A 24,729-nucleotide genomic window follows, 5' to 3' on the forward strand; every position below is an offset into this window, starting at 1 on the left:
GGTATTGGGATTTTTTGTGTTTGTGTTTGTCCAGTTGCTTTTGTAACCCATCTGAGCTGCATAAGGTACAAAAACAGTCTCCTGTGAGTCCCAATTACTTGTTATTCTAGTAACAAGCTTACATACAGAAGCGTGTCTTTCTTCCTTAACTACAGACTACTTACACTCTTCCTGTTAATTACTCTTCTAGATTTTTCTCTATTAATTTATATTTTCGTACTACACAGAGGTTGTCCTGTGGATTAAAAGGAAATAAGACCAAAACCTTATTCTGGAGTGTAAAAGCCAGTTTTGATGGATGTGCTTACATTGTAACTATGCAACCTTCTGCAGCAAATGTGACTAATGTGCTTTTTTTTTTCCACTGCTCCTTTAAGCAAAGCAAATCGGCTGCGAGATTGAAGGAGGACATGAAAAAGATCGCCGCGCTTCCACTGAACAAGCAAAGGGATACGACCTGTCCAAAGGTGTTTGGTGTGAGTCTTCTGGAGCTCCAGCAGCAGGGACTGAGCAAGAACGGCATCCCCATAGTCGTGTGGAATATAGTCGAGTACCTCACGCAGCATGGTGAGCTTCATGGAGTCACTTTTGCGTAGCACTCTCTCTGTAAGACTCTTCAAAGGGAGGGATCCATTTTTTTTTTGTCGTACAGGGGATGAATAAGGTTGTAGCACTAACTACATGCAAAGGATATTGCTTCTTTTTCTTTCTGCCTTGATGCTGAACTTTTTAATAGGATGTTTATAAAGGTAAACTACAGTGTTATGAAGCAGCACACTCTCATAAATAACCTGTTCAGTTCATAAATGGAATGTATTTAATTTGTGAAGGTTTGTGTCACTTTCCAGTTGCAAAACATTTATTATTAATGCTTTCTGACAGTGAGAAGACATAAATATCTATCTAGAGATACTCACATGCACACACCCACCCCATCAGACTATGTTACTGAATAGCAATACATGTACTTACAGGCTTTCAGATAGATTCCAGTTACTGTTAATCCCCTCAGAGAAGTAGGTGTCCAGTTCTTAGCTTCTCTTTCATTCATTTAATAGGACTTTAGTTGCTGTTGTTGAATACACCTCTTTGCAGAAATATAGAGCACCATCGGTGCACAGATGTGTCCTGTGGCTTCTGTGGCAGTTCAGCAATGGAAAAGATTTTGTGGAGGTAATTTCATCTTCTAAGAAGCTGCATCTGTTTTTACACTAAGGTTGTTATTTTAGCTACTCAGTAATGATAATCCAAATGCAGAGCCTTAGATTCCATGTCTCCGTCTTGATAGACCCTTAAAAGCCAATAGATGTGAACATGGCTTGAAAGTTAGCTTGGATTAAGGTACGGTGCAAATTTAAAACGCAATCCTACCTGTACACAGCAGCATCTTCCTTGATCTGCTTCGACTTGCCTTAAAGTGATCTGCTAGAACTCTGAAAGAGCAAGGAGGGAAAAAGTTTCTGCGTCATTTAGGTTTAATCAAAACCAGAAGCGTACAAACACTCTTGACTGCAAGTTGTGGGCTGTGCTCTGTGTTCCATAAAAAGATCTGAATCCCACACAACCATTTCCCAAATACGAACTAGAGCCAAGTCCTCTACTCTGCAGCAAGATTAGCTAAAGTGATTATCCAGCCCCAATAAGGATGTAATTCATTCTTTTTCTCAAAAAAGCAAGCAAGATCTCAGAGATGCCGTCTTACGTGAGAAGTTCTTGAAATGGGTTTCCTGTGCCTGCCTAATGTTCATTTTGTGAATTAATGGTGAAGTTAACCTTGAAGGCATTTTTAACAGAAGTCCAGGTATGAATTTGAACTATTTGAGGGCAGAGCATTCCCTGAATCATGGTTATTGTTTGTTCAGTATTGTCTTACAACTCCTGTTCTGCAGAGATGCTGTAATGGACATTGTAGGGCTTTTTAAAGCCAGACCATTTCAGAGTCTCTTCTAGCTCATGAGGAACTGACTACCATTTGTAAAAGTTGAGCTGGCTGTTGGGCATCTACATCCTCAAAGTAAGTTTGTAATAAGCTGCCTATTTTCAAATTTATAGGTGAAGCCAAGTTTTCCTGTGCTGAAATTAGTAGTATCTGTGTACTGTTACTGGTATGTTCTAGCCTCTCCTTGTATCCATAAATGACTGAGGAAGAGCAAAGGAAGTTTTTTCTACATGAGAACCGTGTCCTTTGCTTGTTGCTGCAGAAATGAGGATCACTATTTGAGATGTGGTGTTTGCTGCTGTCCCCAAGATGGCAGTGCAGCATGCCACATAAGACCACGTTTTGTTGTGAATACCGGATCTGTAAGCAGTATCTTCTGGTGGTTAAGTAAAATGCTTGAGTGTTAGTCCATTTTTTTTCCTTACCAGATCAGTTTGTCTTCTGTTCCAATAAAAGGAATTATTTCTCCCTACAAGCTCTGCTGCATCAGTATTGATTTCTTGGACTGGAAGTGTTCTCTCAGGCTGCTGTTGAGTGGTGTCTGCTTTGAACTGATGAAAACTACATATTTTCATCCTTTCAGTGTTATGCTTCTGGAAAAGAATAAGCAGGTCTGTAGACACAGTATTAGAAAAGGCAGAATTTTTGTGGTGAAAATGAATTTACTGAGTTCACCTTTAGGCACTTCACTGAAGGTTTTTAATCTTAGCATATGCCTAGAAAGAGGCGTTTGATACAGTACCATTCACGTGTCTTCCTCCATGGAAACTTCTTTCGTTCTGCATCTCCTTCACTGGATGTGGGGTGTCTGGCCTGAAGGGATCAATACCTTGTATTTTTTGCTGTGAAATACTTTGGGGTTGGTGCTGTCCAAAATACACATTTGCTCAGTGAGATTTTCTGCTGTTGTAAAGTTGTGGTGCTCGTTATGGAGTTACTGCTGCAATCAGCACATATTCAGATGTTTTTACCTTGTGATGGTCACAGGCAAGAAGCTGTTACCATAAAATGTAAAGCTGGAAGTAGTCCTGTGAGTGAATTTCGCAGAGTCCCACTCAAGGTAGTGGACTGCTTGCACAAGTGAAACAACAGAACTGTTTTGTAGAATCTGGATCCTTTTCAGTTGAAATACACCAATGCATAATGCTGCTGTTTCAGTTGATTTCTGCATGGTGTGAGGTTACAGCAATGCCACTGAGGTTTGTGGGTTCTCAAAGAGTATCCCAGACTTCAAGATCTGGTCACTAGAATTTGGTATTTGTCATAATTCAACTACTTGACTCTGATCTCTGAGGGGGAAATAGTATTTTTAAACTATGTTGTATTAATTGCCCTCCACTGCATTCCTACAAGTGTACTATTTACACAAAAATACCTGTTTCATCATGGATGTCTTACTTCAGCTCAGTCTCGTATGCAATATATAATTACAGGTATGACGCAGGAAGGCCTCTTCAGGGTGAACGGCAGCATGAAAATGGTGGAACAGTTGCGTCTGCAGTACGAGCGTGGAGAAGAGGTGGAACTTGTTAAAGATGGGGATGTGTACTCAGCAGCCAGTCTGTTGAAATTGTTTTTGAGAGAGTTGCCAGATGGGATTATCACCTCTGCCTTACATCCCAGGTTCATTCAGCTTTACCAGGGTAAGTGAGAGGTAGAATCTCCATCCTTCAAGGCACTTTCTTTCTGGATAATTGATTATGCAGTGACCATAACCAATGCTTTCTGTTTCTTAGTTTACCTACACTTTAGCTCTTACCTGCTCCCAGAGTGTTCACAGATGTGCAGTTCTGTTGCAAGAGATAAAAAACTGTTTGTGTTTGGTAAAGCCTGGACTATTTATGGCTTTCTAATCCAGTTATATCTGCTGAAGGTAAATGGAAATGATCAACTGGTTTCTGTGAGCAAGCTTGTAAACAGTAGCCGCAGTCTCTTTAGGACACCGTGATGTTGTGAGGGAATAGGTGGTGGCTGGCCCTGTTCCTTCACTGTGTGGGTCAGCGGCAGTTCTTTTGCTGCAGGCAGTCGATACCTGTTCTTGCTGTCTTCCTAAGAAGCTGTGAAGCAAATGGATAAATGTTGCTCAAAATGTGCTCTTTATAGTAGAGCAGGTAAATGTGATGCACGATGCAGAGGAGGAACATGTACTCTGACAGTGGAAGACGGTGCAAAATTCCCACACTCTTGTCCTGAGGTCTCTCTTTGGCTTTTCTTTCCTGCAGTGGAGATGAAGTTTAGCTATTGCCTGGAGGAGGAAGAACATGACCATGTCTTTTCTTTCTTTCTTTCCTGTCTGGGGATGTACAGACTGTTGAGGGTGCACTAGAGCTCTGTGTCTTCACTTGAGTGCAGGCATTTCAGCTGTAACCAGGTTGTAAGTGGGCTGTATAAAATACCTCCCTCGTTTAGTAAAGTTGTCTGGGGCCCAAGGATAGGGGTCAGGAAGTGTTCTGTAGGAAGGTGCTGTTGCTTGAGAAAGTCCCTTTTTTCAGGTCATAGATGTGCTTTAGGGCCTTTTAGATTTCACCAAGTCTGACTCATGAGCTGTATTTAATTATGTTCTTTCTCATAAATCACCATTTAAGTGGAAATTTTGTTAAAGTCACACCTTCCCTGTTCTACATCCCTGTCCCCACAAAGGTCATATTGGCGTCTTGCACCAGGAACTACCGATGTACTTTGTGAACAGTGCTGTTTGGAAAGTTTCATTCATTCATTCCTACAGGAAACGCAAAATCCCCCCAGTACTTTCTATGGAAATGAGATAGATATCCTTACTTAGCAGGTTTGCACACCAAACTTTCTTATTTCAAAAAAAAAGTTAATGGTGTAACTTATGAACCCAGTCTGCAAAAGTCAGTCCAACTGTGACGTGTCTTCATAGCTAAGTTTGCCCGTATTGCACAATAAGCTCCAGTTACAGTCCCATTACAACTTTGATTAGGGAGAAAAAAATCTTATCTGAAAAATGCCAGACTGGCTGCTATGGCAGGGGAAGGCTCGTGTAAAGTTTGATGAAAACTGGGGACTTTTTCATGCCCTAGGAAGTACAGCATAAATGAGTTGCTATGAAAGGCACTGACAGCTTTCATTGGGTTCAGATTAGTTTAAGTGGTAGATGGGCCTTTGTTTACAGTTAAATGATCAACCAGCTGTGCAGGATTGGAGGGGTTATCTGTTCACTTATCAAGTATGTGCAAGGGTATTTGTTGCAAAACGATACCAAGAGGGTGAGTGCATGGGTGTTCTTTTTGTAAACTGTGAGGAAAGTAGGTCAAGCTGTTTCTAAGCCAACAGGTTATTAAGAAATAACTTTGAATCTGGAGCCCCTTCTCTGCATGTCTACAGTGAAGGCAGTTACAAGCTCTGTTACAACCTCTGTGTTTCCTCCTGTTGAAGCTTTGCATGAAAAATGTTTTTTTGGGATTATGTTGGAATTCCTATGGAATATTTTCAGGGATTTGTGTCAGCATTTTTTTAAGCCAGCTGAGATCCTGGCTTGAGAATAACACACAATTACTTCACTTCCTATAAAAATTGCTAGGTAGTGATTCCTCTAGTTAAAAAATAGCTGGACTGAAAATTACAGATTTTACCTGTAGCTGTAACTGTTTTTAATTCCAGGTATAATCTTTGTTCCCAAACCAAGGACTAAATAATCTGCCCTTTCATGAAAAAGAGAGAACCTGACCCACTGGTAGTCGAGGAAGTCGACGCAGCTGGTTTGGCACGCTGTCTGCAGCCTGTGCAATGTCGTGTGAAACAGCTCTGCACGCTGCCCCCAAATCCTGACGCGTTGCTGTTTATATAAATATTCAGCGTAATGCCAGGACTATTCCGTTCCAGAAAACATCACGTAGTGTATCCTAAAGGCTGCTTGGTGTGTCCTGACGTTGTTCTTTCCCTGCCCTTGGAGAAGGACAGTGGGAGCTGAGAAAGGCCTCCTCTGTATATGATGTTGATTGGTAATGTGTGTAGCAAGTGCAGGCCAGGGACACGCTGACAGTGATCTTTGCATTAGATGGGCTCCTCCGAGTGCCTGACAAATATGAAGGCTGCTCCTTCCTTGAGAAAATTCCTTTTTTTACTGTTCATAGCTGTGCTTGCTTTTGTTTGTTTTTTTTTTAGATTAGGGAGTCCTGGGGTAAAAAATGTCCATCAAAATCTCTTTTGTGATTGAGGCTTCATTACACAGCAGAGCTCAAAACGTGCTGTGCTTACAGAGCGGTGAAAGTTTCTTTTGGAAGCCTCAGCTGGGAGAAATCAGCAGCTCCCATAGAGCAATCCCTGCTTGAGCTTGTTTGTTCCTTCTGGCTTTTCATTCCTTATCTTTTATATCGTGGTCACTGACTCTTGAGACATTTGTACATTCTGGGAACTGTATGCACAGTTCTTGCACCCTTTCACAGGTCACTTGCTTTCAGCAAGACAGGTTGCTACTGTACTTGTCCTGTTTAGCATACAGAAAGCGTTTCCCCCATGTGAATTTCTTTTTTGTCATCGTTGTATTCCCTCCTCTAGTGGGGGTACAGTGAAACGTGGGCTTCTGTCTTCCTCTGGTACTCAGTCTAATTTAGTTGAGTGCTATTAGATCACTCTGTCTTCTTGACATTGCTCCATCCTAGAGAATTTATATTTTTCAGTGGGCAGCAGCAAGGTGTGAATTTTCTATCTCATGTACCTCCTCCTGCTCACAATCTGCCACAAGTGGCAAGGTTTTGTCTGGTGCCCTTATGGTTTCAGGGAAGTTGTGGACGGGAAGGAGCAGCTGAACAGCTCAGATTAGGGAACACAGTAGCCAGCAGCTGTTTGAGTTACATGAACAAAAATATAGCTTGTGTTGGGGGATTTCGAAGGTCACATTTGAACCTGAGCACCTGAACACCAGTGAGTGTTCAGGTATGTGAATATTATTCAGATATTCAGAACAAATGAGAGTGAAAGTGAACAGATGAGAGCTGACCCTTTAACCACGGTAACTGCAGCAGTGCAGTGAATCAGATTCACTGGATGTCTGTGGCTTTCCGGACCCCTGTGGCATGATTTTAACATTTTCTTTTGGCTTTTATTGTCATTTTGGTCTTGTCAGGACTAGTTCCTAACTAGAGAAATAACTCCTGTATTCCACATGCAGATGTCTGTTATGCAGTAAAAACTCTTGGAACTGGATTTCTTATGCAGACGATGACACTCAGCAGAGCTGCTAAAGAAGTGAGAGTGCTCTGCTCTCAGTATGTTGGAGTGAAGCATAAATACGGCTCTGGCTCTGCAAGGTGACGTAAAGATGCAGAGCGAGGAGTCACAAGTTGGATTGTGATGACAACCTTCTTACGATGAGAACTTTCAGCATTTTTGCTACTGATGGCAAAAAGGTGTGATTTTAATTTTTCTATGGAGCAGGATCATGTCTGAAGCAGATTGCTTTTTGGCAGAGAGAGACCAGAGTCCCACTTCCCATGGACTGTGGAGGTGGAGAGAAATGCTTTGATTCCTCCTGCAGCCCTGTGGGCGCATTGGCACCGCAATGTACAACCTGCTGCCTGTGTGCTGGGGATTAACTTCCTGGGGCACGTTGACAGCTACAGACAGATGCAAGCTTTTCTGTCTGCTCTTCAAGATGGTAGTATGCAAGGCAGCTGGAAGCTATGCAGACCTGGTAGCATGACACTGAGCCTTCAACTCTTCCTCGCCTCACAGCAGAGATAACTAGCAAGGGCATGGGACTGTGCTGATCCAGTTTCAGTGCTTCCAGGCTGGAGTTGTTTGGGGTCAGGCCATGCGAGACACAAGCAGAGCCATTACACACACCTGTCTGCAGGCATCTGTACCTTTAGGGATGTTCAGGCAGCGTGCTCTGCAGGGGGAAGGAGTAGCAGGAAGAGGGATGGATTGGGAAATCAGATCATGTCTGTGGCCTGTCACAGAAACTCAGTATGTTCAGAAATAGGATGAAACATTGGAAAATATGTCCCTCTTGTTGTGATCTGTGGGTGTATACTGAAATTAAATAAGACTGAAAACACCCTTGCAAATGTGTCTGTGCCTCCTACACTGTTGAGGCTCCTGTTCCTAGTTAATTAACATTTTTAGAGAGACTGTCTGTTCTTTTCAGTTGTCTCCTTGACTTGTCCCTCAGTAGCGAGTCCCTCCTCAGTTGTAAGGTGCCACACTGCCCTTGTTGGCTTCCTTGGCCCTCTGCCTGCATTACGCTGTTTTCTATGTCCTCCAGCTGCTGAGCCTAGATGTGGCCTGAGGCTGCAGGTTTCCTTCCCTCCCTCAGTCCAGAAACCGCCACCTCACCCCTGGTTTCAAGCCCTTCCTGGCTGCTCACGTAGCTAGGCTTCTGTTGCAGACCTCTGCTGGGGTGCTGTCTGCTTCATGTGGCTTTTGGCAGGCTCCCAAAATTAAAAAGTGAATGCCTTCGACTCTGCCTTGAGACCACCTTCCTCTTAGCCTTCATCTTTTATTCCTTTCTCTGCTGTATTGGGCAAAATTTTCAAAAGAGCTTCATGTGCTGTGCTTGAAAATCACGAGTGTGTTGGTAGTCGGGTATCTGGAAATATGAGGTGAATGTAGGTTCCTGAATTGGCTTTGAAAGTCTGGTACTTCGTTGTTTCCTTTACTGACAAGCTCTTTTGTCTCATCTCAGGATGCTGCGGAGACTGAAGCCTATGCTGAGCTTCATGCCATGCTTAGCTTTGATCTGAGTAAGAAATACTGCACTTGGTAGTCTTGACTTCCGCGGGACAGCTTGTACCTCTCAAAATGAGACATGTACTTAAGCTCAGGGTTCTGGTACACTTGATGCTTGTCTGCGTGGCAGCATAAACAGCTCTGATGCTCTAATCTTTCTCTGATGGTCAGTACCAGCTGAGTAAACCTTAGTGATTGACTCTGAAGCAAATTGAAAAATTGTCTAGCAGGTGGACAAAAGGAGGAGAGATGCTCCAAGCAGTGGGTTTTTGTGACTCGAGACTATTTTTGCTCTCTAATAAGTTGAATAGCTGTTTCATTTGAAGTAATATGGTCACAGGTAGCAGAGATACACTTGTCCTGAAAAACCTGCAAAGTGTGGGGAATACCGTACTATCTAAATTCACCACAAACTGGAGTAGCATTTTTTAAAAATAAAGCTGAAATCCATGAAATAAGTGCCAGCAGCAGGAGAATTAACAAATCAGTTGTGATTTTTGAGTTGTATTGGGAGGAAGGCTTGAGTCCCTTCCCTTGATTTTTCACTGGAAGAGAGGAAAGCCATATTTTTTCTCCCATTTTACAGGGACAAGGAATTTCATAGCTCAGTAAATGGGGTTTGCAGCCTCATGTTGTTCGGTGTCCTTCAGTGAGGGGAATTTCTCAAGATCTTGTGATCTGGTATCTGTCTCTGTTCTTGAACGTACAGAAGCGAACAAAGGTTTGGCTGTGCCCAGCGATAAGCATCAGTGATGTTGATCCGCACCACATAATATGTCGTGGTTAACGAACTGGGACATCCTGCTCACCAAATACAACTGATGCCACCAGGCCAACAGCTTTGTTTGTTGCCAGAGTGCAGACCTGCGTTCAGAATGGTGTGTGGTGGTTATTAGCATCTTTCTAGTTTGGAAGGGATGGAAAATCCTTCAGTAAACGGCAAAGCACCTGTCAATCTGAAGCCCCAGTGGGAGGCTCAGAGGCAATTAGTTCTCAAGGGCTTTCTCTAATTAGGTGGTGGGGTGATGGTGGTGGAAGAGGTGCATTTTCTTCTGAGAGATGGCTTTGGCTTTCCTTACAACTGCAAACAATTTATAGTAGAAAACACGACGTGCTGGTTGTTTTGTTATCTGAAGAGAAGCATGTTAGGAGGTGAATTTTAATGTTCTGGCTGTGGGGAAATCAGTTGTGTTTTGTTTTTCTTTAAGCTTCATGAGGAGATAATTAGTAATCGAGTCAGAGACTGTCCAGTCCACTTTGATCAGTGCAAATCCAAATCCAATTAAAGTCCTTATTGTTATTCCATTTAACACAGCCTTCAGAAGCATCCTGAAATTTTGCTGCAGAAATAAAAATAATAAATCAGATTTCTTACTCTTACCAAGCTGATTCATAGTAGCAATATAATTACTGTTTTTATCCTGCATAGCTCTAAAAAAATTTGGAATAAATAGTTGCAGTAAATAAGCAAGTAAGATTTTTGCTCATCTGCTTCATGCATATTTGATATTTGATTTTTCTGCCAGAGCTTCCTGCAGCTTCCTTTTTATCTGTAGAAGAAAAGGATATAATGAGTCAATTGAAATGTTCGGACCTGTAATTTGACTGGCATTTTAAACTTTTTGGCCTGCTGTCATGAAAGAATTCATATTAAGTCTGTGATACCAAAACAGATACATAAAAATGAGTTCTCCATGTGTATGAAACTGAAGGACTTCTCTCACTGTGTACTGTATTATGCATGTCCTGTAAGGCAGGAAACCTGAGCTTGGAAGCAGATGAAATCTTGCAAGTTCAACTGTATGAAGTGCCAAGTACTTACATACAAAAATGATTTGTTTTCAAACTATATGCAGGATAAATCCCGTGTATTAGCCACAAAAATGTCTGATTGTAAAAACAGAAATCATACTGTGACTTAAATGGTTGAGTTCTCAGGAGTCACTTTCGGATGTTTTTGTACAGACTGCTAATTTACCACTGTTCAAAGCACTCTACCCCTGGAATACCGTGCAATCCAGCCCTGGAATATTTCTGGGAAAGGAAAAGTAAAAACAAAGATGAAACTTCTGAATTGCTTATACGTACCTTACACTGTGTTAAAAGCTTTTCCCTTTTCCTCCCTCCCAAAAATGTTGGGGAAATGTAAAATGTTCCTTGTTCCTGCAACACAAGGCATTGAATTTTTCCTGACAGTCTTCTGTATCTCTGAACAGAAATAAGAATAAATTTTAGATCCCACTGGTTGCTCACTCATGTAAGTAAATCAGCAGCAATGTAGAAAATCATGGGTTTTCTCTTGTTTTTCCTAGACACTAGAAATGACATGCAGAAGGAAAGTAACTTGAAAGAGCTCCTTCAGGAACTGCCTGATGCTCACTACTGCCTGCTGAAGTATCTGTGCCAGTTCCTGATAAAAGTTGCTGAGCATCATGTGGAGAACAGGATGAACCTTTGCAATCTCGCCACTGTATTTGGACCAAACTGCTTTCAGTAAGTTGGGGTTTTCACTTTTCCCCCTGTGTTGATGGAGGGTGTAATGGAGCAGATGGCCAGAAATGCAGCTCAGAACCCTGATTTATCAGGGTCATCAAACAGAGGCAATGACTGGGGCTCTGTGATAAATTTTAGGGCTAAAACTATTGCTTGAGTTGAATGGGAGTTGCTGTCCCATCTCTTCCTGTTTTGCTGAATGGTCAGTTTTCTATTGCCACATCGACAGCAGAGCAGGAGCATAGCAATGAAAGGCCTTCAGACTGCAAGTGCAAGGAGACTTTTGCTCATATAGCTTTCTTCCTTTGGCACCAGACCATATGGATGTTTCTCTGCAGGAGGCTTTGAGAAAGGATACCTGGGGAAAAGGATTTCTATGCAGCACCCAGGTGCTGTATATTTTCTAGAGATAGATACTGCGTACTCTTTACAGATTTGGCCTTGTGATCTGGTGTCTGTCCTCCAGATGCTGATGATTCTGGGTTCTTTATACTTATAGTGTATTTAGAAACTGGTCTGGAGGTTATGGGGCTCCACTGGCCTTTTGAAAGTTCTTACTGGGCTCACTGGTTTTACCAGTTTCTTTCACTGGGCCAGTTCCTTGGTGCTTGTGGTGAAGACAACATGTGCCAAATGTCACATTTGTATTGATCCTTTCAAAATTTCACTCTGGCATAATACTGAGTTGCCTAATGAGACTTAGATTAGATTAATTGCCTAATGAGACTGTCTCTCTAGGCTTCCTCTGTAGCCAGTGGAAAGAAGTAGATTTCTTTAAAGAGAGAAAACAGAAATTAGGTTCCTTGTAACGTACTGAGCCAGTTCCACATTCCTGGGCTAGATGCTGCCTGCTCTTTTTAAAGGAGCACGTCTTTTTCCACTGATTAGGGAAAGAACACACAGAGATGAGACACTTAAACCAAAGCTTGTCCTTGCGACTACACTGCTGCCTCATCTTAAGAAGTTGCTTATGGATAATGAAGATGAATATGTCAGGATTAAAGCATTCATGGTTTGTCCAAAAGATAAAGTGTATTTTGAAAACAATTGCCTTCCCCTCCAAAAGAAAGAAAACTCCAGAGGCAGTGGTATGTGCAGGAACACATAAATATGAGAGTTAGTGAAAGCACAGTACTGCAAATTTCTGACAAGAAAAAGCAAAACTATTTTTAAAGATGACATTTGTATGGGCAGTTTGGGAATTTCTGTCTAAATGTATCAGTGGAGTTAAGAACAAACAAAGTAAATTGTAAGAATGTGAGTCCAATGGCTAAGTCTCTATGACTCAAACTCCCAAGTGGCTATTAGAAGAATTTTTAGTTTACTCATCACTTTCTTCATGAAAGTTAAAAAATTAGCTCTGCATACTTTTTGGTGTAGAACTGAGAGTTGCAGTTTGGAATTGTAATTGGTATTCCTAAGATTAAACCAAGCATGCTTCTTAAAAGCTGCATAGTTGTTGCCTCAACTGATCTCTGCTCCTAAGATGTCATAGAAAAGTCATAACAGGTTTTTTTAATGTGTAAAGCCTGTGTGTAAGAGGGGCAGAATTGCATCTTTCCATTGCAGAAGGCTGAGAAAGGCAGAGTTCACTGGAGAGGGAAACACAGGGGCTCTTGTGGCTGCATGTGAACGCAGCCAGCCCTGCAGTTGTGACACACGTTGAAATAAATGCTCGTGTAGCAAAAAAGGCAATGAAAGCAAGGCTTGACACTTAACAAATTGCTAGTGGGTTTTTTAGAAGACCCAAATATCTCAGAATTATGGATGTGGGTTTTTATTTAAACCCAGTGTCACCATCTGGTAATTCAGTTAGGTGTTTCATCAGATCTTGATCTTTTCAAGGTAGTTCAGGATTGTGGTCCAGACACAAAGATTTTGAGCAGCAGTTGAAATACCCTCTTCTCTTGTGTTAATGGATGCAGTCCGAAATTGCTGGAACTGTGACCATCTGTGTCTAAATGGTTTGATAGGAGGTGGGAAGAACTTGCAGCACTGAACTCGGCATTGGACTTAGACATTTCATTGGCCCAGCAGTCAGAGAGTGACCCTCAGAGAGCAATTCAGATCTCTGGAGTAGGGCTGCCTGAAGCCTGCTTGGCATGGGCTGTCTTACTGCTGGCTACAGACAGCCCCTAGAGAGGCTGCAGATATTAAATATCAGCAGGTGGCTGAAGCAAACGCTCGTCTCGCTTGGCGTTGTTTGTTCAGAGCAGTGTATGGGCTGTTTCTCTGGGACAAGGAAAGAAGGCTTAGCATCCAGCTTGTCAGCAATTGCTGAAGCAGGAAGATCCGAGATGTTTCTGTCAGAAATTCACACTCGCGTCTAAAATCGGCGTCAGAGTCTGTGTAGTTAACACACAGTGTCAGAGAAGATAAAGACCATCTGCTGATAGTGAAGGATTGCTTTCTGCAAGGTATTTTTAGCGACATTTTAGCTATTTAAACATATTATCTTCTACTCCATAACTGAAGCTGTTTAACAATTGAATAAATCTCTGCTGGGCCACTTTCCAGACATTTAGACTTCATTTTAATTCTCTTCATCTCATTCTATTTTTCTATGTCACGTTCTCTGTAATTTATCTCAGCTCTTAAACTTGCAACCCTTATTACTTTTATTTTATCCACTGCTTCCCCTGCTTCCTTACTTGCTGTTTGACCTGCTGCACTGGTGCTTTTTTAATGAAAGGTTATCTTGTGCTTTCTGTGTTTCTAGTGAATAAAAGAAGGGAGAAAAAGGCTATCTGCATTCCTTGTAATGAAGTGTCATGTAAGACATCGGAAAATATAAAGGGCAAGGTCAAACAGCTCAAAAAAGGAAAACATGATGGTTTGAGATTTAGTATGCTGTTTTCTTCCAGCTTGGTTTGTTCAGATTTATAGTGATGGAAGGCAAAGGTCAAGTATACAGAGAAACACAGCCCTTCAGGAACAAGGTATTGGAACAAAAATAGCTGTTTTTTCTGTCACTGAGCTAATCTGTGTGGAGTATTAACACTTGCAGCCTAGTTACTCTTGGAAGTTATTGTCCATTGACCTGAATTTCAGCTCCTGGAGAGCCATACCATTAGTTGTGGCCTCCTGTGTGTCTTTGCTCGGCTCTTACAGCTTGTGCTGAGGAGGAAGGAGAGGGCCAGCTGGGTTTTCTCTCCTCCTCTCTGCTCTCTTGGAGCTGGGTACCAGAGAGGCTGCTGAACGCATCCTGTCCTTTGGGTGGGGTGGTAAGAGATGCAAGGCTGATCAGTTACAGAGTGGGCAGAGGAGTCAGCTGCACCCTGTTTTGCAGCACTCTCTCAGTAATCCATGTGTGTGGCCTCCATCATTCAAGCCCTCACTAACCTGACTTGTTTCATTCCAGCAGAGATTACGCATATTGTGAGGGACTGCTGCATCCCCCCCAAAAGTGGCTGGCAAACGCAGGTATCCAGTTAAAATGCTACAGTTAGATGTGCTTATTTCTGCATGATGACTGTGTAACAGAAGTTACCTGAAGGCTTGTACAAGAAAGCATTAGGCACGGAGAAAAAGTAGATTGTCTTTAGGTATGGAGAAAATGTAGATCATCTGTAGGGTGCCTGTAGATATTTCAGAATTTCGGAAAGACTTCCAATGTCTTGCTGAATTTGGTCCAAACTGGTGAGACGTGAGTCTGTAAATGATACAGAGCATGTAAATGACAGACACACACTGAGATGAGCTCCTGCCTCAACTCAGTGTTGCTGTATCTCCAGCTACCTGCGAGGCTCTGATCATGCAGCAGCATCTGCAGACAGGAATATGTGCCTGTTTTCAGCTGTACCAGTTTGTGGTCCAGTGTGTTAAGATAAATCACTTTGATCAGCTGAAGTACAGGACAAAGTTGTGGCCATATTACAGATACAGTAGCGTCTGTCTAGAGGGACAGAGCAGATTGCCTGAAATTGTAACATGTTAAGATTACTGCAGCTCTGCTCTTTAAACCTTCAGTCATGCTTGTTGAGGGGCTCACAGACATCTGAAGTACTAATGAGAATGTTTTGTGAGGGCTGGAGAAACAGAAAACCCATGTAGTGTGTTCCCTGTCCTTTCATTTCTTGTGGGATCCCCTAGGAGAATGACAAGGTGGCTTTATGGTGTTCCTCTACAGAAGGTACTGCACAAACAGCAGAAGTAGCAACCTGAGAAGACAGCATTTTTTGTGACTGAGGTTTGTAAATCAGGGTTACAGCGCTGTCATTCCACAAAAGCTACTTCTGCAAAGCCACTTAAGGAAATGGTAATGTGCATTCTTCATCTCAGACAGGGTGAGGCCAAACACCGTTGGGAATTTGTAATCAGATGCGCCGTTTCACATGGAAATCGCTGGTTCTCGGTTGTGACAAGGAGCTGTCAGCAGCTGCTGCCTGGGGAAATCAGTGCAGTGATCTTAGTCCAGTTCATTACATCCCAAATCCTCCTGGCCCTTGTTTCTACTCAAAGCAAGTTTCCCAGGTTTTGTAGTGATGTCTGTCTCATGCTGGATGTGGTCGTGTTTGGATGTGTTACTGCACTGCTCACAGCAGAGTCTGAAGATTCCTGCTCTCATAAGCCCACTCTGTGTTTAGCCTGTTAACTGCTTGTTTACAGGGACCCTGAGGTTAACTCATTCAGCTAACACAGGAAATGTAAGTGACTGTCACAGTGAGTTCATCTGACCTCAGGTCACTTTAGTTGTGGGTAAGAGTTGTGACACCGGGCTGTGATGTGGTTTAACCCATTTGGGACTAGCTCTCTTGAGCATCTCCGTGGAAGGAGACACGTTCTTGGCTTAAAGCACTCTGGAAGATCCCAAAGAGCAAGTGAGCATAGGACTGCATAGGCACGAGTGGCACAGAGCTGCAGTGGATGGGCCAGGGGCCAGGCACGCTGGTAGGACATTGTACAGGACTATGAAATACTGCTGGGTGTCATATTTTGAAATGAAGGGCTAACAACTCGATCCTATACCTAAGTAATGTTTTAACTTTGAGAACTAACACTTTTTCTGCTTTAAAGTGGCTTCACCAATCATTTCAGTATTTAATATCCTATAAAACTTGCGGTACTAATGTGCCTTTGCCCTCGGCCCTACTTGACTGAGTCAGGTACTGTTAATGCTGATGCCAGGTTAAGACAAAGTACATTTTTTTTCCAGATACTTAACGTGGAGCCACTGTGCTTTGCACACAGAGCTCTCTGGGGCGTCTAAGGGGGCGACACTTGAGAATTTGCTTCTGTCAGTGCCTACATACCTGTTCACAACTTTGCAAGCTATTGCAAGAACTCAGTGGGAGTATTCCAGCTCCTGAACCCATCCAGATTTTTTTTCTTCTAGAAGTGACCACAGAAATTACAGGTTTATGCCTCCTTTCTAGAAAATGTGTTTCTGGTAGTGAAACTGATGTTTCGCTGCTGTTTCTGGTGCTGCTACTGAAGTATTTTGTACATATGTGGCTATAAGGGGATCACCATTGAGGATTTTGTAACTAGAGTAAGATGTGCATCTAACTCTAAAAGCAGCAGTTATATTATTATCATTAGGCTGTTATAATGCCTAATTAACATGCAAATTAGATGTCAAGAAACCATGACTATGACAGTACTGTAATGTTTTAACAAGGTCTTCACAAAAGAATATGAAATCTTTTCAAGGAGTAGGGTGTAGATCATTGAAGTGGTAGTGTGGGAGAATACTTTCTCATAGGACTGGGTTTTTCTAGTGAGTCAAAGTGAAATTTGTAGATATCACAACTTTTCAGACTTAAGAAAAGCTAAAGTAAGGTATTCTTTTTTTACACACACTTTCAGCAGGGTCTAGTCAGACTGGTGGATCGTGTAGTGTGGCAACAGATGGGTTTTTAACTTGTATAAATATGCAGGGTGGTGTGTGCTCATAATGCAAACTTCTTACATATGCTGAGCTGAAGATTTATTGCAAGGAAAAGACCCATGCCTGCTAGCCAGCCTGTGTCCACAGCTGAAACGTTACAGAGAGTCTGTGCAGGAAATTTCACGTGTTGAGTACCTGTAACACTCCGCTTTGTGTTCTGTCCAATTTTAGTGTGCCCTCTGGATTTGAAGGTATAAAAGAACAGGAGATCTGCAACAAGATAATGACCAAAATGCTGGAAAATTACAATACCTTGTTTGAATTGGAAGGTTTGAAGAAGGATGAAGAAAAACCTGTATGTGAAGAGCTAGCAAGAATTATTTTGGTGAAAGTGAGTATCTCTAGTATTTCATTTTCCTGGAGCAAATCAATAATGCAGGCTTCAATTCAGAAACCTTTTAGGTAAGCGTGAGTCAGGCACTGTTGTAAAAATGTTCTATGTTATTGATTGGTACATGGTTTACAGATCGATTCTGCTGATAGGCTAATTGTCACTACTAGTCTGGAAGTTGATTCTGTTAAACATCTTTATTGGCTATTCACTGTTATCTATATAGGAAATGTATTCACTAAAATGTAAATGTTTTTAAATGAGGAGACAGAATAATTCTAGGAAGTATTTAAGCTTTCTGACATGGTGATCATTTATGGTGTACGTAAGTGATGGTGAACTTTCATACTTTTTGGCAATATGAGGTCTCTATCCTTTGCCACTATGAAGTCTGCCCGGCTCAAACACATACCTGAAGAATAATAATATAATAATACTATTTGAAAAAGTACATTGGCGCTGTTAAAGAAAAGCGATACAATTGAAGTATTATAACATTGGTGGGATGAGGGCAGGTGTGTAACATCAGAGGATTCTAAAGTTCAGAAAAAGTTGACAGAAATAAGTAGGGCAACCAAAAGTGCCTTGTTCTGGCTTGTGCCATCTCTACTACAGGAAGCAATCTCAAGTCTGTGCAGGAAATTGTCATGAGGATGGCTTACAGTCACTTCATATCTTTTTCTGTGTTAGCTGTGCAGATAGTTACCCCCTTCCAAGGTGCAAGCTCTTGAGTTGAGAGCGTTGAACTGCGTGCCTTGCCTTGGGAGGGTTTTACAAGCACCCACTGATAAAATCACCATGGCCTTCACTGGCTGGAATGTAAGTTGTCAGAAAATAAGCTATAAAAATATAGTGCCTTTGACCTTGACGAAACAAGAAGTTGGTGTGAGCCCAAGTTCTGCCAGTCAAGTGAAATCAGCTGAAAACGTCTCTGCTTTTGCGGTGTATCACAGGAGAGTCTCTTGAATCTGAACCGCAGGGCAATCTGTGCACGTTGGGCCTGGCTGCCTTTAGCAGAGTTGGTTGTTTTCCTGTGTGGTGAATCAGTGAGGAAGACTTTAGCTATTTAGTCTTTTAGCTGTTACTGACATTCATCTAAAAGGCTTTTGTGGAAGGATGACTTGCAGTGTCCTCCCAAACAGATGTTACTGAAGTCACAGTAACTTCTGAGTAACAGAAATGATCTACCTGGCAGTTGAGAATGGTGTTCAGCAGCTGACAGTCACTACAGTAACAAAGCAGGTTAAGAATGACATAACTGTAAAAAGACGTGGTGCTATAAAGAGCCCAGAAGAGAGGTTTCAGATGTCTCCATCTTCTCCAAGCCCCAGCCAGTTGAAAAAGCCAAGATACTCTTTCATTTCTAAGGACTTACTAGTAATTGGAAATGGGCAAAGGTGGAGACCTGGGAGGCTTCCCACAGCAGTTCAGAGATCTGAACTATCAAAGTACGTGGTGACAACCAGAATTACTCCAACAAAACAGCCTGAGAGATAGTTACTCAAGTGAGATGAAAAATACTGCCTATCTCTTTGCGTCAGGAGACAGATGACTGCCTGAGAGTAAAGAGCCGTGCCTAAACACAAGGGCTCGCATTGTGTTTGTGTCTTTGGATCTTGGTGAGAGCTTCCAAATTCTGCTGGCAGTCAGCTGCAAAAAACTGACCTTGTTCCTTGTCCATCAAATTTAGGTGGGAAGTTTTCTAGCTTGAGCAAGACAAATACGCAGATACAAGAAATACAAGCATTTAATTTCGTGTAGCAAAGCTACATGTAAGAAGTGCTACTTGATATTTGTCAGGTGGCCCTTTGGAAGGATGCTTTATACCATTCCCAAAGGTTACTTTTCTTGTATCCTTGCAGATACCTCCTATCCTAGCCAGTTTGTATTATATATTAGAGGTGGTGCACTTGAGGAGAAAACCAAGTGGTAATAAATGAGATTCAGTAGAGAAAAGTGATTGCCCGTTTGCTAATGTGTGCTCTGTTGTATACAGTGGGAGCTGGCTGATCCATGTCATACAAGAACAAATGCCTTGGGGAATTATTTGGCATGACTTGGGTCACAGTGTCCAGAAAATAGCAAGCCATTTGTAAGCAAAGTTACTGCTTCTTGAAAAGCCATTGATTAGTTCATATCTACAGGTAGCTGGAGAGAGATTTGCCAAGCAGTCCTGTTGGAAGGAGTGAAACATGTAGGATGCTCAGGACAGGGCAACACTCTCATGAACTGAGGCTCAGTTGATTTTAAGGATGTTGTGTTCAACCATGGTGGATTGGGGGAGCAGACAGCAAGGAAAGGGAAGAAAATAAGGACCTGCCCTTTACCAAACTCAGCTGCATTTATCTAAATGGCTTTTTTAGCTTTAACGTTGTAAGCAGCAAGAGCATGAGGAGAGGAGGTTTAGACAACCTTGCTCCCTTCCTTCTGTGGCATTTCTGTCATCCTCTCTCCCACATCACTCACTGTATTGCCAGTGTTTCACCCCGAGTCAGTAAACTGCTGACTTTCTTGTAATTGTCTTCTTCCTTTTCACTTGTTCATGGTTAAAATTTTCTCCTGAATTCCCACAGCCTTACACATTCTCCTGGGTGTGGAGTTTGAGGCTAGAACTTGGCTTTTGAATCACTTTTCCTAGACAAGCATTACTGTGTTTTCTTCTGTTGGAACACTTGTCTTACTCAAAGGTAAGGTTCCCAAAATGGGGGTGCAGGTACTTACAGTAAGAAATCAGTTTTTTTATTGTATTAAGAGATTCTCATGACAGTCAAAGCCATCGGTGTTTGATCCAGGTGTTTCTTGATTAAGAGTTTGGAAAGAACACCTATACATGTAAAACTTCTTATACAAGGAGAAGAATGCCACCAATTTGCAGGAGGACTAACTTTAATCAAAATTTGAAACGCAATGACAGTGGTTTAAAAAAATACAAGGAAAGACATCAAAAAGTACATCGAACAATGCTGAACACTTCTCTCAGTGCTCTATTATGCCTTTCTATCTTACTGCATTACAAAATTAGCCCTTCTTTTTCTTATCTGTTTTTCATGGCTTCAGGCTCTTAGTTTGGTGCTGAAATCTCAACTGGAAAAACAGGAACCTATCATTAGTCAGTGTCTAAAAGTATTGCGAGAATATTATTTCTCCCTGCAGTCTTGGGTTGTTCTTGAGATGGCTTAGGTGCCTGTTGCTTCACATCATCCACTCATAATTACCTTTTTTGAAGTCAACCTGAACCCTAAATCATTAATTTTGAGCAGTACCCAGAAAAAGGGGAGTAGTGGTTCATGCCACCCCATCCCAGTATAGGAACGTACCTCCTTACATGCACTTGGTCATGTTTACCATCTTCCCAAACTTGCATGACTCCTGACACTGCATGCTCTGGATATCTGAAGATTTTCCCACACTTTGGTCATATAATCAGTGGATTTTTGTAAACAAGAAGTACTACTCTTTTAAAATGAAAACAAGGATATGTGGATCATTCAGATAAAATCATGAAAGCATCAAGCTTCTCCTTAAGCAGTATTGGGAAGGAAAAACAACTCGAGTGGAACAAGTTGCATCTTGTCTGCTATGTTGGTCATAGCTCGGGGAAATCCACAATGCTGCAGACTTCCAGGGGTAAGAGCATTTCAGTCAGGTACAGATTGCAGCAGCTTAGAGAAATTCTGTTTTAGGGAAGCCAGAAGTTAATACATTTTAGAGATGGGGAAAAGAAACATGGTTCTGTAGGGCTGTTAGTATTTGAGCTGCCATTCTTGCTGCATGTGTGCACTGAGGAGGCACAGGAACACCTTCACCCCGGTTACATTTCTGCTTTCAAAGATTACTCAGTCATTGGGAAAGACGAACTGTGCCAGGTAAAGGGATTTCTTAGCTGGCTTTCTCAGTGGATCATAATTCAGAAAGTAAGGGAGCTGGAAATCTCTGCAAGCCGCATTCCAGTCCCTGCTTTGTTCCCAGGGCCATAAAGCCTCCTGTTGCTCATTATTCAGGCATATGGTAGGATTACAGGCAGGATTACAGAAGGGTGGGGAGTTTTGATTTAGAAACCTCTATGTTTAAAAAAAAAATACATTTTTCACAAAACAGAAAATGTATCTTAGAGTAGTTTCAATTTCAGTGGGGAATTGAACTGTCAGGTTTCTGCTGCCGTGCCTGGAAGGGCTTCATTAGTTTCTCACCCCACCTAGTACAATGAGATCCATATGATCTTCCAGGCAGGTGGCCAGCAGGTGGAAGTATAACATGCACTTTCTTGTGCATATATATATTTGGAAATTCCTTCCCATGAAAGAATTAGAGGGTTTTATATTTTTTGTTTTAATTCCAAAATAAGTTGTGGTTTGTTGGTTTTCAGGTCTCATTTGCAGCCAGCTGTTATTACAATCCGTAAGACTTTTATCCAGGCTTCAGTTTAATTTCCTAAGCTAGTGAAGGTCTGGAATATTCTCAGTCAATAGGCTCTGCTAGTTAGAGAAATATGGGTGGAGAAGTGGGTTGAGTGTTCTGATCAGCTATTGGCTCTGTGTTCAGATTTTCAGGTTCATAAATAGCTTTTTCTTATTGGGCGGTTTTAGGTGTGAACAAATAATTATCTGGCAGTATATCTGCACTGCTGTGCATTTATCACATAAGTGTCAGGTTGTTATAATAAAGTGTTGTTTATGTTCTGCTTTGGAACAGAATTCGCAGTGTATGGGTATGGTCCTGATAGGTTTTTGTGGCACTGAACTGAGTGATAACTCACGTAAGGAAAGGTTGGTCAGTCTTAAGTTGCAGTGCTGCCAATTTTATCTTCTTCTTGAATAAATAGATTTACAAAACCTACAGTAACGACAAAAAATGATCATTTTGGACAAGGACCTTTCATTTCCATGGATGTTAAAGTGCCGTTCAAACTGCAGCTGCATATAGTCCCATGGTGTATAGATAGCCAGTGTTGTATAGTTATGACTGTAATGAAATGGGACCTTTGAATAACAGTGATTAGACTTCTTTAATGATGAAAGACAGGCAGTGAAGAGGATTCTTATTTAGTTCAAGTGGCAAGGGAAATCTGGGCAGGCAAACTATTATGGGAGAGTCCTTCTTGGGAGATTTCTGGAATTATCCTTGCACTGGTTTCAGATGAAACCTGTCATCTTTAGTAGTATGGTAGTTTTTAGCTCAGTATTTCCTTCAAATAAAACATACAGCCTATTACCTAGTCATGCAGGGTTACAAGACGTGTTTTTTTTCCTAATTTTTCACCTTTTCCCTCTCATGCCTTCTTGACAGAGCACTTCTGGTTTTAAGAACCAATCAACTCAGTGCACAGAAATGTTTGCACTGGAGCGCAAACGCTGCCATGATGAGAATGTAATGCAGTTCCTGGCCTGAATACCTGTTCGGTACAGGATTGCAAAAGGCTTTTGCCTTTTTTCTCATGCTGCAGGGTAGAATACACAGCCCTGTTCACCTGATGCAGAAGAGAAAGCAACTCCGTTTATAGGATTAAATTTATAACATGCAAATTAAAAATCGAAGTTGCAAAATGAAGTAAAACTGTAAATGAGCAATTTCAACATTGCAAATAAAACGTAGGTGCATTCTGATTACCTCTGAACAGGCAGATTTCACTCCCTGAAGAGTACAGAAATTGGTCTCTTGCTGGCATTTCAAAAACTAAGTTTCAAAACAACCCTTTTATTTTAGATGCAATTAACCTCCTGCATTTTTATCCTGTTTGTTTCCAGTCTTCTAAAAAAAGCCGCCACTTCAGTTGGGAAGATTAGTTGGCAGAACAGTTCTTTGTACTGTAAATGGCAGCAGAAGCGCACGCACTGTGTGATTTCTGAGGACGCGAGCAATCCACCACGCATTGCTGCGTCTGCGGGTGCTTGGTGTGTGCCCAGCCCACACTCCCGAGCTCCTCAGTGCATTCGTTATGTCAAGGAGAGTGCTCCAGCCAACTTTGGCAGCACTGTTTTAAAGCTAAGTGCTTGCTTGCTCCTTCCGATTGAACACTTGGACCAGATTATTCAGCCCATGTGAGGATCTGAACCTTTCATCCCTGGGGAGAGGTAGGAAAGGTGGTCAAAAACTTCTCCATCTTGGCTTGACTTTGCTCCCTTTGCAGTCAGTTGTAAAGCTCCATCTCTATTGAAATCCACAATGTTTCGGATTACTTCCCCAGGTGCCTAAAGCAAGATATTCACTAGTAAATGTTTCTTTCCCTTCCTCAGCTGTTTTCATTTAAATACCTTAACGTGAGGATCTAATCCCTTGGCAAGATCCAGGAGAAACTGCTGAAAACTCACGAGCTCCACGGCTGAGAGAGCTCCCACTAAATAAGTCGCCCTCCTCTGCCACCCCAGTGCTCTGGCTCCGTGGTTATACACACGAGAGCAGCCCCTCATTTACGTCAGGAAAAAAGGCATCCACTTCTAATCCATGATATGCTGCCCTGGCTGAGCCCGCAGGGTCTAGATAGTTTCCTTTCTTCTTCTTTCATGTCTGGGACCATTTTAGCATCGTGTTAATGGTCGGCTTTTAGTCCTGGATTAATTCTTTCCCATCAGGAGGCACCAGGATCTCCTTTGAAAATCCTCTCTGAAGGTCTCAACAAATGTTTCCATTTCGTTCAGTATCCCCTTATTTGGGCAAGTCACACCACTTTTCTCCTGCCTGGGCCAGGGAGCCCCCAAGAGTAGGAGTGGGTTCACATGGGAGATGAGGAGATGGGGTGGAAAATGCATGAGGAGAAGCAGCACCTGTGGAAGTCTGTCTCCGGTTTTGTTTTGTATCTCTTCAGCTAGGATTCAGTCTGCAGTTGTCCACCCGTGAGCAGATGGGCATGTTTACAGTAAGGGTATACAGTGATTCAGCCAGAACGACATTTTAAGGTACGAGCTGACAGGAAATGAGCAATATGAGATTTGTAGGGGAAAGTTTATAGGGCTCCAGACCCTTCACCTATAGCATATTCAGTCTGGAAGGAGGAGGGAGGTTATGTTTAGGCTGTGATTCAGAAAGGCAAGTGAAAAATCAGATGATCCTTGAACAATTCCTTGTGTAATTTTTAAATAGCTTTCCAGCTCTGCTGGTTTTGACAACTCCATATATGTATTATTAAAACAGAATGCTTTTGCCCTTGGAGTTCATTAAAGCATTCATGAGATTGTAAATCTGTCGCCTGTGGTGCCGCTAAATACGGTCCTGGGTATTTACACAAAGATGTTGATGCTAAACTCTATAAAGTTATAAACTGTTATGCTGATATTTCTTTAGCTAGAATTTCAGCAACACTGTTTTCATCTTAACACATTATGAGAATAATTTTGCTAAGATCCAGCATGTTTAAAGGGAACAGAGGCTTATAACAAGCGTCTCTCT

The 24,729-nt window shown here is 42.0% G+C and overlaps 1 protein-coding gene across 1 annotated transcript in view; it reads left to right on the forward strand.

The window, feature by feature from the left end:
• Positions 1–317: 317 nt before the first annotated feature.
• Positions 318–24,729, forward strand: part of LOC104544602 (protein FAM13A-like) — a gene marked incomplete at its 3' end in the record, with an annotated part of 43,545 nt that continues 19,133 nt past the window's right edge. Inside the window, exons 1-4 of the mRNA XM_010189521.1 lie at positions 318–567; positions 3,373–3,582; positions 10,945–11,125; positions 17,187–17,346. Coding sequence (XP_010187823.1) covers positions 318–567; positions 3,373–3,582; positions 10,945–11,125; positions 17,187–17,346 — 801 coding nt within the window. The remainder of the gene's footprint in view (positions 568–3,372; positions 3,583–10,944; positions 11,126–17,186; positions 17,347–24,729) is intronic.

This window comes from Mesitornis unicolor, unplaced genomic scaffold (assembly GCF_000695765.1).
Source record: "Mesitornis unicolor isolate BGI_N332 unplaced genomic scaffold, ASM69576v1 scaffold6248, whole genome shotgun sequence".
NCBI lineage: Eukaryota > Metazoa > Chordata > Aves > Mesitornithiformes > Mesitornithidae > Mesitornis > Mesitornis unicolor.